This window comes from Nannobrachium achirus, assembly GCF_963921795.1.
Source record: "Nannobrachium achirus genome assembly, chromosome: 3".
NCBI classification, from domain to species: domain Eukaryota; kingdom Metazoa; phylum Chordata; class Actinopteri; order Myctophiformes; family Myctophidae; genus Nannobrachium; species Nannobrachium achirus.
Genome location: NC_137812.1, coordinates 65,599,139 through 65,619,469, shown reverse-complemented (window position 1 = coordinate 65,619,469; position 20,331 = coordinate 65,599,139). Strand labels below are relative to the sequence as shown.

General features: G+C 42.5%; 1 protein-coding gene across 2 annotated transcripts in view; it reads right to left on the bottom strand.

Moving 5' to 3' along the window:
• The window catches only part of rbm20 (RNA binding motif protein 20), a 129,733-nt gene that overhangs the window by 19,524 nt on the left and 89,878 nt on the right, over positions 1-20,331 (bottom strand). For both annotated transcript variants that reach the window (XM_080721001.1, XM_080721002.1), the window contains 2 exons: positions 908-1,054; positions 188-319 (listed from right to left, as the gene is read on the bottom strand). In XM_080721001.1, coding sequence (XP_080577127.1) covers positions 188-319; positions 908-1,054 — 279 coding nt within the window. The remainder of the gene's footprint in view (positions 1-187; positions 320-907; positions 1,055-20,331) is intronic.

The window sequence follows — 20,331 nt, the reverse complement described above, 5'->3', positions numbered from 1 at the left end:
TCTCGAGAAATGGGAAAAGTGGACTGCATACAAAACCCAACAGGATGACACCACGGAAAACGAACTTTGAAATGGACCAAAATGTGAATTTTGAAATGATGTAACAATGTAAAACCTGCGCTGTATGATTGTGACCCCTGTCCTATTAGATGAATGTAGCATACAGTAATCGATAAAGTAACCTTACCTTGAGTTGTAGCTCCTTGTATCTCTTGGACATCCGTATGAGGAGTTTCTGATCATTAATCATGGCTGGGGTCAACTGGTAGTATTGAACCATGGCCTGAGCTGCTTCCACATACGCCATCTCCAGAAAGGCCTGATGGGAAAACAGCCAATTGAAGCTCGATTTATACTTTGTCGTATGACAGTGTCACATACCGAAAATAGACGACCTACAATCTCACAACATCTCTTTTCGCGACGCCGCCATATGACGGAACATAAATTAGACATCAGACGACATCCTTCCTTTCCTCGCAGTTTTATGGTCTTTCTTGCTACATGCATATTTTGCATAGCCGCACGTCAAACTACATGCATGCAAATCTTTTAAATTATTATCACTTGAGATCTAATTTCATGGCCTAATAAAACATCGATCCAGGTTGTGAATCTGATAGGGGTAGAAGTGCCATTCGTAGGTCTGATGAATGGTGCGTCCGAGCATGAGTCAGACATCACAGACTGTAGTAAAGTGATCTATTTGCTATGGCCGAACGCATGTTATTACATCATATGTCAGAGGTAATTGTCCCTTCCAGTCAGATATGTAAGCGTCTCGCTGTGTGATGAATGACCCATAAGCCTCTCGGACAGTTCCAAGCTACATGTATGTATATATAGTGGATGGTTCCGATTCAAGGTTTTACTGTACAGTACTGTATATAAAGAAACGTCATTGTACCTGATGGGTAGAGCGCATGAGGATGTAATTGGTGACTTTGCCAAAGGGCAGTCCCAGGTTGATGACGTCGTTCTCAGTGCAACTGCCTTCTGGGAGGTTGCAGATGTGGACGACACGCCCCGGGATGGACTTCCTGGGTGGAAATGGCTGGAAAGGAAAAAGGAAAACACATTTTAAATGTCATACCCTTGACATTTCCGACGAGAATTCATATAAACGTTGCATTTAATGCAGGTGTCTTCAACAGGTGGTCCGGGACTCCTAGGGGTTACTACAGGGGGTCCTCCCTGTAGTAAAGTTTTTAACTTTAACTATTAACCACTTGAAAAAAATAGCAGATCTACAAGCTCACAACGCCTCGCAGTGAGCTTGTAGATCGGCTATTTACGGCAAAGAGCTTTGGTGTAGAGGGGAAAAAGAGCAGACTAAATACAGAGTGAGAGGTCAAGTTTATTAGGTATTGACGGTTCAAGTGGTTAAATATCTGGTAACACAAATTGACATGAATCCAAAATACACTGATGATCAAATGATGAAACTATATGGAATCTATGAACAGGCTTCATCTCTCTCTCAACTAAGGGGTCCTTGGCCGGAAAACGCTGAAGACCCCTGATTTAATGGCAATCTTCATTACCATGAAAACCAGGCTGTTTAAATAGTGTGACACTACCAGTCCAGCGTGAAATAACATTTTCCTCCCCTTCAGAACGCCTGCCTCTCTGCTTCTATGTTTATTGTGGTGGGAGCATGAGCGTCATGTTGTTTGGGTTTTGGGAGTAGTAGTACTGTATCTCCCCTAGAGAGGAGAACGGAGTTACTTTTGTAGTAGGCCTATGTATACATTTGCACACCTCAAAATAGACAAATCCTCCCCCTTTTGAGAATTTCATACTAATGATTCTAATGTTAGGGTAGAATTACTTAGGACTGATGTTATAATGAGTACCTGAAACGAATAACAGTCTAAGTCCATATTTATTTATTTTTTAATATAGATATATATTTTTTGATTTACCAGACTGTAAACCACAAACTAGTAATTTTTAATCTGTTAAATTTTGAATGCACTCCCCCCTCATTTTGTTCAATTGTCTGTTTTAATGTTATCTGCTACCTTATTGCTCGTAAAGACTTATACTGTTGTCCCACAGACTGTTGGATATATACTGTTTTTCCACTATCCATAAGTATTATGTCTTATAATTCACCCTTTGTTAGCCATCTGGTTGGTCCCTGACTGACCAACCAACCTGCCTTGTCCCGCCCTGGTTCCGCCTTTTTTATGTTGAATTTGCTAAAACATAATCTTTGGAGAAATAAAAACATTTAAAAACATGCTGAGTCGCTATACTGCCACTGAGCAGCTCCATTTTACTGAAACCAAGTTTGAAATTAGAATTGAACACACAGAACAACAATATAAAGCAACTGAATTAAAATGGTAGTGGATGGAGTGTCCCACCGACTGTCCCACCAAGACACAGCAACCAATGGGTGTTAAGAGGGGTGGGACAACGGGCAGGACTTGACAAAGGGTGAATTCCTAATATATATGAGTTAAGTAAAACAATCTAATTCAACAAAATGAGGGGGGTGGGGGCGGGGTGCATTAATAATTATCAGATTAAAAACTTCTAGTTTGTGGTTTACAGTCTGGTAAATCAAAAAGATATCTATATTCAAAATGTTTAAATATGGACTTGAGACTGTTTTTCATCTCAGGAACTCATTATTGTAACTCACAGTAAAATGGACGCATAGTCGCATACACTTGTAAACGCAGGAGAATTCCACAACAGTATAGTAGCTAATTTATTTCTAATGAGTTCGCAGTTTTTATCTCTCCCAGATCTCCATTTATACCTCCTAATCTCTCCCATTACATGTTCTTTACTTCACCCAATATATCATTCTAATGTATCTTTCATTCACTCCCATTTCTATTGGACTCCACAAGAACACAACTGTTGTTTGCCCTTCGACATGTGCAAAAGACACCTGTTCTTCAAGCGCGCGCGCACACACACACACACACACACACACACACACACACACACACACACACACACACACACACACACACACACACACACACACACACACACACACACACACACACACACACACACACACACACACACACACACACACACACACACACACACACACACACACACACACCTTTCTCTGTCCACAGTGAGGCAGCACTGAGGTCTGACATACAGTGGCGTCAGTTCAGAAAAAGCTAAGGTATGGCAACATGACTGGTGTCTTGCACGCGCACGCCTTCACGCGCATGCAAGACACCAGACATGTTGCCATACCTTATAGCAACAGGCATGATACATTTATTTTAAGAAGTACAATTTATTTTTTTCCCCGGTTTCTACAGTTTCTTGGGCTGGATATGGCAGCCTGGAACGTTTGTTCAAGTGCAGCTAAACTTGGCATGTTAGTAAACGTGCCACAATTAACAATAATGCTTTGCACCTGTGCAGCTGACCTGCGGAACCTGTGAATATACCATTTTGTCAAGATGGGGAGAATAAAATTGTGGAGAATATAATTATAATACCTTGTTAAAGTGACCATGTTGTTACATTTTGCATTTGTATTTATTTTACTGTAATTTAACAACATAATAACCAGCACAGATAGACAAAGAGAAATTCATGAATTTATATTTAAAAGTAGGGGTGGGTGATATGGTGATAATTATCGTTGAGACGATACAATGTCTCCACGATATGCCTTTTCAGAGGTATCCTATATATCGTGATACAATTGAGAGAGACTGAATCCTGTTTATTAATACAACGATTCATAGCAGAATTGAATTTAAACCTGCATTTTGGTCTAAATCAGTAGTTCTCAGACTTTAAAATGTCAAGGTCTCCACTTACTGTGACAGTATACAAATTAACCCAAATGAACCAAATGTACCCTTACGGGTCCATTTGGTTTAATTTGTATACTGTCAGACTTGTAAAGTTCAATTTAGACCTCCCAAAAATGAATCCAAAGACTCAAGTTTTTGTCAAGTAACTTGAAAAATAACCATAAAAACCAACGTGAAAAAGAATTGTGATAAAATCGTTTATCGTGATACAACTTGGGAAAAGATCGTGATAATGGATTTTTCCTTATCGCCCACCCCTATTTAAAAGTAACTTTTATTTTCCCCCCTGGACCCAGGGTATGGCAGCTGCATACCCCTGCCATACCCAATTGACGCCCCTGCTGACATAACATCCATAACATCCAGCCTTGGCGAATGCAAAGTGATTAGATGAGGCAGACATCAACACTCTTCCCTCGTCAGGGTGGCAGAGCCAAGTCATCTGTTAGCCGGGCAAAAAAGGGTGCTGGTGGGTTAAAGCCTGCAGTGGAACTGGGAACGCTAATCTCTGTAAACACGACGCATGGCTATGAAATGTCAAGGTCACGCACAAAGACCGCATACATTCACCAAAACAAATCCCTTAATTAAGGGCTTTGCAGACCGGCGTGATTTTCCGCACGGAAAAAACAGACAACAACAGAAAACAATGATTCTCTATGACCTCACGCACACCTGCTCCGAATTTGCCGTGCGGCAAGTGGCTCGGCAGTGCGTTCTTTTCCCAATCGAACCCAGTTGGATTTGTGCGTCTTTTTCACATGCGGTATAAACTTATCACTCCTTCCTTTTAAGACTCCTTTTCAGATCCGCAGCGTGGATTCAGCACAGCATTGCACACCAAATCCAATGCGTTTTAATCATGCAGCAAAAGGAAAAAATGCAATGGTTGAAAATCGCGTCTGTGTGCAAGGGAGCGTGTCGCTGTTACTACATGTCATCTTTTCGACACCCGACTCTAACCCTCACCCTAACCTTAACCTCCGTGGAGTGAGTCGCTAGCCCTTCGGTCGAAATGATGGGCGTTCGCAAAAGTGAGATTTCCCTGTGTGCAAAGCCCTTTACACAACGCTATAAAATACAAATAAAGACACAACTCATCCTAGCACTCATAGCGATACAAAATTAAGATTTCACAGCTCATATGATGGAGCTTTACAGGACCGATACAAAATCCTGACTCTTAAGCACAGGCTGTAACATGACTGAATACAGTATATCATCTAGGTATTCCTGACCAGGGTATACTTGATCCATGGCATATCCACTATGTGTGTAACCTATCAAAAATAGGAGGTGACAGGGTTTCATGTTCCTAGTTTAGATGAAGCATCTTAAAATGCTTTCTTAGGAATGTGACCCGTGTGTGTGTGTGTGTGTGTGTGTGTGTGTGTGTGCGTGCGTGCGTGCGTGCGTGTTCCTGATTGCTTTAGTATGTATTTATATCCCTCCAAGCACAGTGAAGCGTTTATTGCAAACACAATTCTACATTTTATTCAAACTGACTTGACCTCTCAATGTGGCCCGACTTGACATAAGGGGTGAAGGAATTCACTCTTTGTCAAGTCCCACCCCATGTCGCTCTGTTACTAGGTGGGACAAGCCAGGGAAGACTATTTTTGAGCGGTGCTAACCGCTCCTATAGACGGCTTTTTTACCAAAACTATGATGTCACAAATGATGATGACATGAGTTCGCTAGACCAATGAAACACTTCGATTCTGTTGATCTGTCCATGATGTTATAGTCACAGAGGCACCCGATTGGTTAACCCTGATTTAGAACGCGTTTAGGCCGCGTAAAATACGTCATAACGCGTTTAGGCCGCGTAAAATACGTCATAACGCGTTTAGGCCGCGTAAAATACGTCATAAAAAATTATTGAGCGGTGCTAACCTTGAATTTCAAAATTGTATTAGATGAATATCACTTATAAGCGATAAAATAACCACACTTTTAGACAGACTGTGGAAAATCTTACAGGTTATAAATGATAGGCAGCTAATACAAGTTTAAAATACAAATGAACAGACTTTGAAAAACTAAAATATTCATCTTCTGGCCTCTTCTCGCCTCTCTGGAGGCCTCTCTGGAGGCCTCTCTGGAGGTAAATAAGGTTACTTATCATTACACTACGACACTCTTACAAGTTACAATCCGTAGCTTGGTCAACTAACTGATGAGAAATGACGATAAAGACTTATATAGTCTGAGCAGACCTCTAGACTGACATCATACACAACAAAAACAATATTGCCATGCATGCCTATCAACACTGATTCGCGCAGGAATTAGTTTGCACCGCTCACTTCGCACTGGTGCGATTTTTATAATGGAAGTGAATGGGGAAAATAGCCTCATTAATATTGCTATTTAAAGTACCAAAAGAAAAACATCTACCTGATATTAATATAAAAGGAACAAAAAAGTACAGTAGTTACATTGCAAAACAGGGGCTTTCCCCCGAAAATACATGTTTTAATTATTTTAATCCTCTGAAACAGGCAGAGGGCATAGAGAGAGAGAGAGCAGTGCATCTTGGGTTCCTCGCACTGACCAGGAAGTTGTGGAACTATAGGCTCGATCTCAACATAAAATGTATTTTAATTGTAATTCTGCCCATTTAAAATATATGTACCCAATCGAATATCTTAGTTACATCGATATCGTTCATGTTAACTAGTTTGTTGAAGCGTATTCATTATACTTATCGAAATCGCTATGACCGCGCCGTACCGCATCGTGGCTGTACCACGCATCACCGCACAATGCAGTGTCTAGCAGGAGATGTCTATGCAAGACTAGTAATCCACATAGCGATTTTATTTATCATTTCAACAAATATTCACTATGTATTCACTCCATTTTGTTCCAAAATGTTCCTATTTATCATGACAAAGCAAAAAATGAATAAATATCAATTTAAAACTACACTATCGCCATTAATATTAATGGTAGAATGTGGACTTTGTCCCACTGCATAACTCCGCCCCCGGTAGCAAAAAGAGAAAGATTTTTCGTGTTGGCCAGTCAGGGACCAATCAGAAGGCTGACAAAGGGTCAATTAACTTGGCATGGTTATCACCTTCAGAAAACATCTAAACAAGGGCCTGTTCTTAAAATGTAGTGTTATTCAACTCTACATCAATAACTTTAAGAAATGTCGAGGAAAGTTATATAATATAACATTGGGCTGCACCGGATGGTGTAAACCAGGGGTCTTCAACGTTTTCAGGCCAAGGACCCCTTAGCTGAGAGAGAGATACAGAATGCACAATTTTATGCAATATGTAGTGGGGGTTGAAGACCCCTGGTTTATATCTCTTGCATCTGTATGCGGCTACTCCAGGGCATATCACCCCCCACCCCAACCCACCTCTACATGACAGACAGCTCCATGTGTGGGTCGTGCTGGGGCCCTAAGTCCTGACTGGACCAGTATTATAGAGGATTTGTTCAGAGAAGAAAACCCAGCTGTACCAGATACTTCACAGCAGGTATGGTAGCGTAGAGTAAACAGAAGGAAGCCTAGAACGGCAAAGCCAGGGGAACAAAGGAGTGAGGAACTTGAGACCGCTGGGGTCTCAACACTGGTTAAGCAGTAAGCACACGTTGACATGGATATGCCTGCTGAGTTTGACTGAAACATAATCATTAATATTAGGTTCTGTGCTTGGAACAACACCGTTCACCTTATATGCTTCCTTTAGGTCAGTGGTTCTCGATCTTTATAACTTCAAGGGCCCCCAGTTTAGTATGCAGTAGGTCACGGACCCCCATAATTCTGAGGGTGTACAAATGAAACCAAATGGATCCGAGTTACAGAACTGTAAGGGCCCATTAGGTTCCAGACTATAAATCTGATTTTAATATATATACTACAGGCCCTCCAGCTAGGGTGACCAGACGTCCCGATTTGGCTGGCACTGTCCCGTTTTCAAGCTGCGTGTCCCGGTGTCCCGGCAAATATCTCCAAAACATTAATATGTCCCGGTTTTCAACATTCACTACAAAATTATCCCGGTTTTCGGCAGAATTAAAATAATAGTAGCTGTTTTCAGTGGTTGCATAGACATTTAACATGTTCACCTAACCAATCCGAAAACATGAACAAATACATTGCGTGTCTGAATTCAACGCTGAGGCTGTTTGTCAATCACTCACTGCCTGTATGCAACCCTGCGGTGCGCATGTGCGCGTGCACGAACGTTAGAGAATGGGCACGCGTGTGCGTGGTAACGTGCGCATTGCTTTGAGGGTCCCGGTTTTAGGCAACAGTGGTTCGCGTCCCGGTTTGATCGGCTGAAAATATGGTCACCCTACCTCCAGCACTACCGTAAGAAACCCGGTTATTATAGCCTATTTGATCTGGATATGTCCGTTAAATCCCACATAAAACAAAAAGCCTACGTCTTTCACGTATGTTAACATTGCAGAAATCAGGCACATCTTGTCTCAAAAAACATGCAGAAAAATGCATGTTTTTTATTACCTCCAGGCTAGATTATTGCGATGTGTTTTTATCATGCTGCCCCACCCAGCAAAGACTCTACAGCTGATCCAGAATGCTGCTGTCCGTCTGCTGACCGACCGGAACTAGGAGATCACATTTCTCCCACATTGGCTTCTCTGTGCTGGCTGACAGTAAAATCCAGAATAGAATTTAAAATCGTCCTCCTCACCTGCAAAGCCCTTAATGGTCAGGCGTCATCATACAGTATCTTAATGACTTTTTAGTAGCTTCCTTATAACCCTGCTAGAACACTGCACTTCTAAGTCCAATCAATCTGAGGTTTGACCCAAAAGAAATTGCAATAGTAATGGTTCAAGGTTTTTTATGATCCTTAGGGTCATCCAAAACACATGTTAAAAATCTTCCAAAATATTCTTAGTGGATCAAGGTAAATTCAGGGGGTTCAAGTTTGGGTCCCTTCACTTACTATACAGGAAAAAGATACCTAAAAAAATCTTCTTTAAGTAGCATGTGAGGGGTCTAACTAGGGTTTTTTTCATGATTCTGAAACCATTGCAAGCATTTGTTTTGCACGAAAAACATTCCTCTGGCTAAAAATGAACCCCACAAAAGTGTGAAAAGTGGTGACTCATCACTAAACCATCACTATACCCTAGTGTTGTGGTCCGTTTTTGGGCAGAGGAATGTTTTTCGTGCAAAACAAATGCTTGCAATGGATTCAGAATCACAAAAAAACCCTAGTTATACCCCTCACATGCTACTTAAAGAAGATTTTTTGGGGGAGTCTTTTTTCCTGTATAGTAAATGAATGGACCCAAACTTGAACCCCCTGAATTTACCTTGATCCACTAAGAATATTTTGGAAGATCTTTAATATGTGTTTTGGATGACCATCATAAAAAACCCTGAATGATTACTATTGCAATTTATTTTGGGTCATGCCCCTTTTTAGCTTAGATTGACTGGCCTATTCCAGAAGGCATGCCCACAACCTATCTATGTTCAACAGTAGGCTCAAGACTTGCCCTTTTTATAAAGCTCATCTAACTATAACTATAAGACGGCACAGACTTTGCTGGGACTAGTCCTTATGCTGCTAAACATCTACAATAATGGATGACCTCCCATGGCTCACTGAGCTCCTTCTTTCTCTCTCCATCAGTACACATCAACGCATGTTACTAACGTGACTTCTTGCCTGTAGTACTTTGTGTTGCTTTCTCATCTCACAGGAGCATGAGTGCAGTGGCAGATGTATGTGTAGAATGAGCTACTGTGCTACTAGACCAAAGCTAATCACCTACACCGTTCTCAACCTGTGGGTCGGTGACCCCCCAAATTATTTTGGGGGGTCCCCAGATGATCAACTTAATGCGGAACACTGTTTTCTCACTCAACAGTAAACGAACCAACATAAGGTTTAAGTAAATAGAGGGTATCTGCACATTTCTAAAGTGACGATTTAAGGACTTTTTAATACCTCTAAAATGACAAATTAAACATTGGCCAAATTGTCAAATATTAGAAGTAGAAATTGTGAAAATAGCAGATCTACATTGCTCACAACGCCTCGCAACGCGAGGCGTTGTGAGCATGTAGCTCTGCCATTTTCACAATAGAACCGTGTTATACAAAATGTAATGCCTCAACTCTTAGTGCTCGTCAGGGTGGGGGGATCCCCAGTTAAAATAGGATTATTTTGGGGGTCGCTGCCTGAAAAGGTGGAGAACCACTCGACCTACACTACTAGCGTGGTTGCTGGCGTGGTGTATGTCACAATTTAACGGGCTTACAGCCCACCACATGATAACAGTTGTGATAATTCTATTAAGAGCTCCATGTCAGAGTGTTTCCCTACCACCGGTACACGAAAGGTTATGCTCAATAAACAAATCCAGGAATAGATGGCTGTTTATGTCCTTGGAATATCGGAGAGAACCAGGATCTATCCCCCTCATCGGTAGCTCCACTTGCCCGCTGTTTGGCTTGTAAAATGTCGGCAGCGACGGATCACTTGGCTTTACAACCTGACAGCGCGTCAATATCACGTGTGTAGATTGGCTGGAGTTATGAACAGTAGCTGCATCGGCTGACCACAAACCTGAGGTTAACTTTGGCTCACGCATTTACAGACATTGACAGTGACCGCTGTCTAGGGCTCTGATAACACAACTACTGTGCATTGGAGTCATTTTTCATTTTTTTCATACTCTGTCAGCTGATTCTTTTTTTGTATCTATGTAAATTAATGAAGAATCATTTTAAGGGACCAAATCAGCGTTACTCCACGGTCAGCATAGGCCACTAAGTTTACATATTGTAAACCTCAACCATTTCCCCCCAAATTTCCCCCAAAATAGATATGTTTTTTAGATGTCATGTTTGCGTTTTGTCATATAGCTGAACATTTTTGTTGTTAGCTGTAACTCACTGTATTGTTCATTTCACTCTCACTTCAAGTTAAAAGTCATGTTAAAAATCCAGCACTTGCAGAATATTTCTTCCAGGGGTATTGATATCGATGCTAATGTTGTTAATGTTAATGGCTTGCAGTAATTTAATCGTATAATACAACAATCTTTGCTAATAGCTCAATTAGACTGGTATACCGTATGCTCCTTTTAATGTAAATTTCCTACTAAAGTCCACTTTTTAAATTGAATTTATCAAAGTCATCTTGTGTCAATAATTGTAAACGCAAGGCACGTCGTACACTGTATTTGTGGCTGCTTCATTGGTAGTTTTAGTTCTACAAAAGATGGAAACAGTGTAGCACGGTTACACCGAAGCCTGTTGCACAAAGCTTAATTCATACGGCATCACAGCCAAAAATAATTGATCTTCATGCTAATGACGCATCGCGCTACTGAGTATAAATTAGACTCGAGGCAGACAGCCTTGAGATGCACAGCGAATGACACTGGAGCCCCGTTACATTTGATATGGAGGCATGACATGACTCAGACATCTGTACTCTTTGTCATGGTGATGTCTGAGTGATGGTTTTCAACAACTAATTTAAGAAACATGGCATCAGAATTTTATTCACTTAGTTAAAACATTAAGTGTATCGTTTATCATTTGGAAAATTCATTACAGTACCATCTGATCTGGTTCAAATAAATATTCTAGTCCCTTTAACAACTTTCAACCCGGCGTCCCAAAAACTGTGGAAACAGCAGATCTATAAGCTCACATCATGTCACATCATGATGCATTGTGAGCTTGTAGATCTTCTATGTTCGCTATTCGTCATATTATATAGGGCTTAAAGGCATAGTTCACCCTCAAAATGACTTTTCTTTGATCGATTACTCACCCCATGGAGACTCGAATCCATGGATATTTTATTGTTTTTGTCGTATTCCTAAGCCAATAATTGGATGACCAGCAGTGGTTCCCTATGCCTATATGGAGACACAAAGAGCCTGCTTTGTTCCCTATGGAGACACAACAAGTCTCCTCAAACTATTGACAAAAACAAATAAATATCCATGGATTGGAGTCTCCATGGGGTGAGTAATCAATAGAAAAGAAAGTTCAGGTTGGGGGTGAACTAGGGCAGCGTTTCTCAACCACTGTGCCTGGGGACCTTTGGTGTGCCCCTGAGAAGGGTCAAGTGTTGGGGACCTTTGGTGTGCCCCTGAGAAGGGTCAAGTGTTGGGGACCTTTGGTGTGCCCCTGAGAAGGGTCAAGTGTGCCCCTTGAAACTGCTTGAAAGACAGTATTGTATTTATCATTTTAAAAATGATTTAAACTAGTGAAAACAGCCGATCTACAAGCTTGTAGATCGGCTGTTTTCACTACTTTTGTGCAACGGCCTTGTATAATGAAGCAGGGCTTTGGGCTTTGCAAAAAAAACTACAAATTTGAAACTTGGAGATACAAGGTTTCTTCCCGACAGTGACAATATTTACACCCCCATATTATGTTGGTGTGCCCATGGATTCTTGGGACATGAAAAGTGTGCCCATGCAAAAAAAGGTTGAGAAACACTGAACTAGGGGTTAAACTATTATAATGGAAGTTGATGGGAATATGGGATGATGCTTTATTGTATTTCCTGTTTCCCAATGCCTTCCTGTCTAGTCTCGCGTGGCCAGACTGTTGCCTCCGCGATTTGGTCAAATGCTCCCAGCATACAGTCTGGCAGACGGAAATAGAAACGATGAGTGTGAGATGAAGCGGAAGTGAAGCCCCCACGTCACTTCCGTTTCAGTCTCACATCACACATATTTATCATTATATAAATAAAAATCATATAAGCATGTTTAGCTTGCTGCTTAGCAGAAATGACATTTTAAAATATATTTTTTTGAACGGTAATGCCCGTTTTCGATACTCGCCATTCGGGAGCTGCTGTTCCAGACTCTATATAGCATTCAGAGATTGTGGAATAGTTGTCTGGCTATGCGAGACTACTTCCTGTCTAGATGTAATTGTATTTCCTGTTTCCCCCGATGCCTTCCTGTTCATCTGGGGGTCTACTGATTGACAGGCCGTGGAATCTCCCAGAAGGACATGTCTGCTTGTCTGTTTATTTGTTCCAACTGGGCTCCATGTTTATGAAGGGATGGTCACCGTTTCTCCACGCATTCCTGACACAGAGGACATGCGCCCTGGTCCCGCAGATCGCCTTTCCATTCCCTCACCGCAGTCTGAAACCTTACACCCTCTCGTGGGTGACCTGGGGCTCTTTACACGGACCTCAGTTCTCCACTGTTACTGCCCTAATCCAGTGTTTATTTCTGTTTGTCTTTTATTATTGCCCCGAAGCAAGTGTGTTAACTCAATCTGTGCTACCGTATCTAGCCATTTGACTCGAAGTTCAAGTTCAAGTCATCAGACAGCCAACACAAGTCTTGTGCGTGTCTGTATGAGTGTGTGTGTGTGTGTGTGTGTGTGTGTGTGTGTGTGTGTGTGTGTGTGTGTGTGTGTGTGTGTGTGTGTGTGTGTGTGTGTGTGTGTCTATGATCGCTGCACAACTGACGGCTTACATTTTTCTCTCAAACTGTAAAAGTGCCACCTGCTGTGCTTAGGACAGGTGCGCGTTTATAGTACCTAACATTAGCCTGTGTATTGTAGCCTATAAAATGCTTCCCATTGCAATGATGAAAGCGCTCGTAAATCACAGACTCGGGACGCCTAATGGACGCCAATGGCAGAACCAACCTCGGTCATTTGCTCCATTCAAAGGCAGAGAAGAATGGAACAAATGGTTGGATGGAGGATGGCTGGTCGTCATCTTCAAGGGAAGAAGGGAGAGCAGGGACGTGCAGAGAATGTTAGAGAGGCAGGGGCTGACATTCTTAAAAGGGCCTTTTGGTGAAATTATCGAAAATAGCAGACCTCTAAGCTCACAACGCATCGCTCTGCGAGGCTTTGTGAGCTTGGAGGTCGGCTATTTTCGATGCTTGATGGTTCTACACAGAGAGGGCAGTTTTTTTTTTTTCTTTTTTATCCCACAATTTTATAACCCATTTTTTCACCCAATGACAATTGCCTATGTAATCCTGGGCTCTGCTCTCCCTCCGCCACGCCTGGGGACACAACGGACAAACCTCATGCTTAATTCAATGCATGGGTAGACCAAGTTGTTTCTTTTCACATGACAGGGGGGATATCTCTGGGATGGACGTAGCACGTGGAAGGAACACGTTATTTCAACCAGTTCCTTTCCCCTCCATCAGGCGCCCCGGCACCCACAGCGTCCCCCGGCGGGAATCGAACCCAGGACCTTCTAGCTGTGAGGCGAAGCGCAAACCACTGCGCCACCGTGCCCCCTAAGCAGATCAGGAGTGTTTTGACAAGGCAATTCTCTTGAATGCTGCCTTCAGGTATATGGCGTGGAAAAGGGGCATTTGCATTTCTTTCACCATAGTAAAAACCGCATGGTCTGGAGAGGGCACTTTCTACAGACCGATAAAAGGGCAGGGGCTCATCAAGCCCCCTTTTGACGTCTATGTGTGCACGTGCCTGTGTGAGAGTATGTTCATAATGAAAGATATAACGAGAGGTGACGAGAGGAGGAACACTCTGTGCTCATTTCGGCATTGTTACAGCTTGATATGAACAACAAAAGCACCAGGCAGAAGCCAGAAACAATGAACGTGCAATGCAAAAGATGAAACAATAAAGATTGAGACTCTCCAGACAGGACGTTCCAGAGGTCAGGGGAGTGTTTTTATAGCCTGGCGGAGCCAGACGTTATTATCTGTGTTCATTCCTTCCACAGTATAACGTCTGGACTTTTGGCCTATTGGCAGCTTGAAAAGTGGGCGGGTGTACTTGCCTTGACAGACAGACTCCTCTAACCAATCAGCGTAGCAGAACATCTCTCAGCCAGTCGGAAGAACGGCAAACAAACACGTCTTTTCGGCCGATAAACTCCACTAGCGCATCCCCCGTGTTCCTTTTTAATTGTTGTAATTGATTCCAACTCTGAAATAACTGCACTTATTGCTTGTTTTATGGTTAGAGCGTTAACTGTTACACTTTTTGCATCGCGAGGGCAGCCATTGTTGTTTTGAAAATGCTGCAGCAGCAGCATGCATCTACGTCACCGTCTACACATGGACCAATCAGGGGAAGCTTTCCACTTGTTGTCAGGAAGACTACGTTTGTTGTGCGGAAGCATAGTGCGGAAGCAGTCACTGATTGGCCCAAATCACAGAATAATCTGTATACTCGCTGCCAATCAACGGAAGTCCAGACGTTATACTGTGGAAGGAATGAACACAGATATAGCGTCGGGCCCCGCCAGGCTAGTGTTTTTACCCCACATGCAAACAGTGAGTCATGGTCTGTGGCACTGGGCTGGCTGGCACACACTTGTGATGCTGCCCATGCATGACAGACTCTATAAACAGTGTTTAAAAATAAACGTGATCCAAATTGGGATAGTCCTAATCTGGAGCACGTACAGGAGTAGAACCCAGAGGCTGGTCTTATGCTATTAGGCATTTGTTTAATCATTTAAACCCATTTAGGGCCTAGAATTATTGAATGCTTTAACTAGTGAAAAATAGCAGATATAAGCTCACAGCGTGGCACCGAGCTTTTAGATCTGCTATTTTTGAAAAAAGTCGTGAAAATGTGTGCAAATCTTTGAATGTATGTATTTTCAAAGCAAACCTTTGTAACTCAAATTTTACTTCTGGGGGGTCCCGGGAAGTAAATATTTTGAGATGGGGGTCCTTCACATGATTTTCTTTTAGAACCACTGACATAGTAGTCTCTCAAGAACAGACTAACTGAGCTCCAGTTAAGTGAAAAGGACCTTTTCTTTGATGATGGCTAGCCAAATTGCTCACATAGAAACATAGGTTTTTCAAAAAACCTTAGAAGGATTCAAAAGACACTTATAGAATCGGGTCAAAATTCAAATTTTCACGATTTTTCAAAAATAGCAGATCTACAAGCTCGCAGCGCGCGCTGTGAGCTTGTATATAGTTAAAGCATAAAATAATGATACACAATAATGTGTACCCGTTCTAAATGGTATAGTGAAAATAGCCGATCTACAGGCTCACATGCACACGCACGCACAGCCGCACATACCCAGGTGCTCACACACTCCGACACAGACACACACAGAGACGTCAGAACTCATGCTGCTGCACATGTGCGTGCCCCCTGCAACACAAATAGACCGCACACGAGTAGACAGGCCTTCGGTTAAGGCTAGGGTGACCACTCGTCACACGTTTTGCAGGACAGTCCCGCAGATGGAACGTTTGTCCCGTGCCTGCATGCACAGAACAATGTCCCGAGAGAGAGAGAGAGAGAGAGAGAGAGAGAGAGAGAGAGAGAGAGAGAGAGAGAGAGAGAGCGAGATCGAGTGAACTGCACTTCAGTAACCTGCTAAAAGAGAATGCCCTGCTATGGATGCTGCCCATTCCAGCCAACAAGTCCAAGTTCAGTTCAAATTCAGTTCATTTACAAGCTTGTTCTAATCTGTGCTCAGTATAGAGTGCGCCTTTCTAGTTTAACATTTTTTAAATCAACATTCAATGTTGTGTGTGTCAATCAGACATTTTGAAAGGAGGTTTTGAGCAATATTGCTGATGTAAATTATATTTTACAACAGAGAGCATGTAGATCTGCTATTTTCAAAAAATATTTGTATACATGTTATACATTTGAAAACCTATACCTTCTGCATATTGAGTACTTTTACTTTTGGTCCTGTAGGTATATTTTGATGAATACCTTAGCACGTCTACTAAAGTAGCATTTTGTATGACAGACTTTCACTCGTGTAAAAGAGTACTTCTACATGGCAGCATCGATGCTTTCACCTACAGTAAGTGAAAACAAGTGAGCGCTTTTTTCCACCACTGCTCCTCTTCCCACATCATCACCTCCTGCAGGGTGGTGATGTGGTGAACCATCCGTCGGAGATGGTGTGAGAGAGAGCCATCTGGCCTGACAGGTCCAGTTGCTGCAGATTATTCCCTTATATGCATGTATTCTCGTGTGTGTGTGTGTGTGTGTGTGTGTGTGTGTGTGTGTGTGTGTGTGTGTGTGTGTGTGTGTGTGTGTGTGTGTGTGTGTGTGTGTGTGTGTGTGTGTGTGTGTGCGCGTGTGCGTGTGCGTGTGCGTGTGTGCGTGCGTGCGTGTACAGTACAATATACAGTGAGCTCTTGTCAGTATACCGTCACTGTCGGGCAGAAACCTCGTATACCCAAGCAAAGCCCTGCTTCACCATACAAGGCCGTCGCACAAAAGTAGTGAAAACAGCAGATCTACAACGACACAACGACTCGCGGTGCGAGGCGTTGTGTGCTTGTAGATCGGCTGTTTTCACTAGTTTAAATCATTTTTAAAATGATTAACACAAAACAAACGGTTTTGGACATACAAGGTTTCCACCCGACAATGACGATACAGTGCATGTCTGCTGTGTTAGCCGGCAGCTGACAGGTCCTATAGCCGCACGCCGCTGTGTGCGCTTGCTTTCCTGTCATTCCTCTCGCTCTTCCCCACCTCATCATCTGTTCTGTGCTCTTCACGGGAGTGGCCCGTGTTACGGATACACATCACCAGCTGCTGTCTCTTAACCTAGCCATAAATTATAACTTCCAGCAGAGATCGCTAATATTCGGACGTTGTGTCTCTCCTGGAGTTATAAGGCAGAGTCAAATGGCTCTCGCTGGTTGAGCCTCAACGTCCATATTCGCCTCAAAACATGTATAAATCAAGAACTTGCTCACCTCATCGTCGAAACACCGATGAGCCCACTCGTTGGCATGTGTTAGTCCATATGTTTCTAATAAATTAATGTTTACTCAAACTTCTCCGAGACTCGCGTTTCCTCGTCGGAATCCTTCCGCCTTCAGAACGCTTCAGAACTACAGAACGTTGGAATACTTCCGCATACAAAAACGTCATGTCCTAGTATGAGCGAATCGCAACGGCGATCAACGTCACGTGATATGTTCGGCCATTTTTACCCAAGCAGTTCAAAAACAAGGAAAGCGATGAGACTCTGAGAAGTTTGAGTAAACATTAATTTATTAGAAACATATGGACTAACACATGCCAACGAGTGGGCTCATCGGTAGATATAAAGCTGTTTCGACGATGAGGTGAGCAAGTTCTTGATTTATACATGTTTTGAGGCGAATATGGACGTTGAGGCTCAACCAGCGAGAGCCATTTGACTCTGCCTTATAACTCCAGGAGAGACACAACGTCCGAATATTAGCGATCTCTGCTGGAAGTTATAATTTATGGCTACTCTTAACCCATGTCCAGGGACCAAGACTGCTGCTGAGTATGAAGTACTTTTGGACGAGGAAAAGAGAGCGACGTAGCAAAATACCGTATGCCCTATATAAAGGAATCGTTTAATTCAATTATAGCTAGGACTTTATGGTTAACCACTTGAGCTCTATATACTTCATTGTGTAACGAATAGCATTAAATCCATCTCTATACCTTGCTGTATAGTGTTTAGATACATCACATCTGCCCAAAGTCCCCTGTCACATAATGGTGTACCGGAGATATTGAGACATAACAAAAACGATGTGAATTGCTGCATATCACGTTGTCCTAGACAGCACTGTAATGGTCCCATCACTGTCATGATTCTGTATTTTATATTTTAACTTTTAATTTGAACTTTAACTTATTAATTTTTTTCTGGTATCTCCATATATAAGGCACCCTTGGAAATTAGTTTTCTCTCAATGTGATCCCTGGTTGACTGGCTCAATGAATGAACTGGACGCCACAATGCATTCATCACAACAAATGCACGCACACGCGCGCGCGCACACACTCTACCTGAATGACCGAGACTGAGGCAGGCAAGGTCAGGTCAAGCAGTGCCGGTTCTAGGACTCTATGCAAGAGAAAAGTGCCGGATACTGAAACAGGTGTTGCAATGTTATGGTAGCCCTGATCACCTCAGCACATTGATTTATTACTGACAGTGACTGGAGCAGCCGTATGACTGGTAGGTCACAACACACACACAGTCATAACCACTGTAGCACCAGAGCGAAATGGTGGCATATTGACTTGCTCATGAATCAATTACAGGCAGCCTGGCCTAGAGTGAAGTTGGGGATTATTGGGAAGGGGGGCCACAACAGCAGAGGCATATTATAAAATGATTCTGTTGTGTTTTTTGTGAGATCCTTTAGGATAGGGGATGCATGACTTAAATCTATACTGTGTAAGTTGCTCAACTTGTGGTCAGTAGCTCTATAGCAAACCTCGGTCGCGTCCGCGTCTTTCGGCCGTTTTTCGGTTCTCACACCCCTGGGTCTGCCCCCACCTCGCCGAGATCTATCTTTTGAGGGCTCCCTGGTTCCTGTGCGTTCAGCCATTCCAGAGATACACTCCTTCATGCTTCACCGTGCACCCGAGACACGGGAGACTACAAATATGGCTGCCCTAGCGACCCCACTCCAAGATGCGCTGTGATTGGCCGGCAGTGTATAACCCTCGCTGTGATTGGCCGGTAGTATGATGTCGTCATTTTGCCGCGAAATTCTCCCCCCCTCAAGGCTCATAGAAAACATATAAAGAGAAGGCTTTTGAAGCTGAAAATAACGGAGTGGGGGTTCTAAAACTTTAGCGATTTAACAGTTAGGACCATTTTAAGATTTGTTTTATAAAAAAAGTTACATGGTATAACTTTAATGTAGCAATAGAGGGTATGCGCATGACATCACTGTTGCTGGAAGTTATGTGGGAATGCCTACTGAGTGGCAAAAAGCTAATTCCTGCCATTGACAGCCCATACATCCAAACAGAAAAGTCCTTTCTCATTGTATTAAACAAAGTTAAACTTACCAACATTGCGGCTGTACTAAAAGCTTGAATTATCCTCTTTCTATCAGCAAAGTTTTTGTTTCATAAAAATCCACCATAGGCATGTTATCAGCTTCTTTCTGTCAAGACATTCTGTGCAGGGGATTATTTTTCCAAGTGTCAGAGTTTGGAAGCGCTCGTTTTCAACAACACAACATCCTGCTGCCTCCTGCATTATGTGCAATTTAGAAACAGCTGGTATGCAGGACCGTTGAGTGATTTGCAACTAGCACTTCCAAACTCCAATGCTCCATGCTGCTCAATGTTTTGCCACTCAGTCTAGATTAGGGGTGTGGGTCCCAGTGGACGTGCATACCCTCTATATGTAAAAAATAAATAAAAAATAGTGGTTGTGGCCCTAAGCGACCGCTTATATTGCTTATGCCAAGAACTGGCCCTGACGTCAAGACCAAGACCAAAGGAGAGTCAAGACCAACCCAAGACCAAAATCAGAAGAATTATTTATCCTAATCGAGACCATGATCAAATATCTATTTTTCAAAAGACAAAAATGTAATTATTCATGGATTTAAATAATAAATTAAATAAAACAGAATGGAATCTTTTGATCCGACTCTGAAACACTGCAATTATAATATTCTAACTTTGGTATACAGTAACTCATAATTGAGTATAATAAGACAGAGGAGTGTGAAACGCCTCGAACGTCCTATAATTCAAACAAACATACACAGCAAAAGCCTCTTCATCAATTTATCC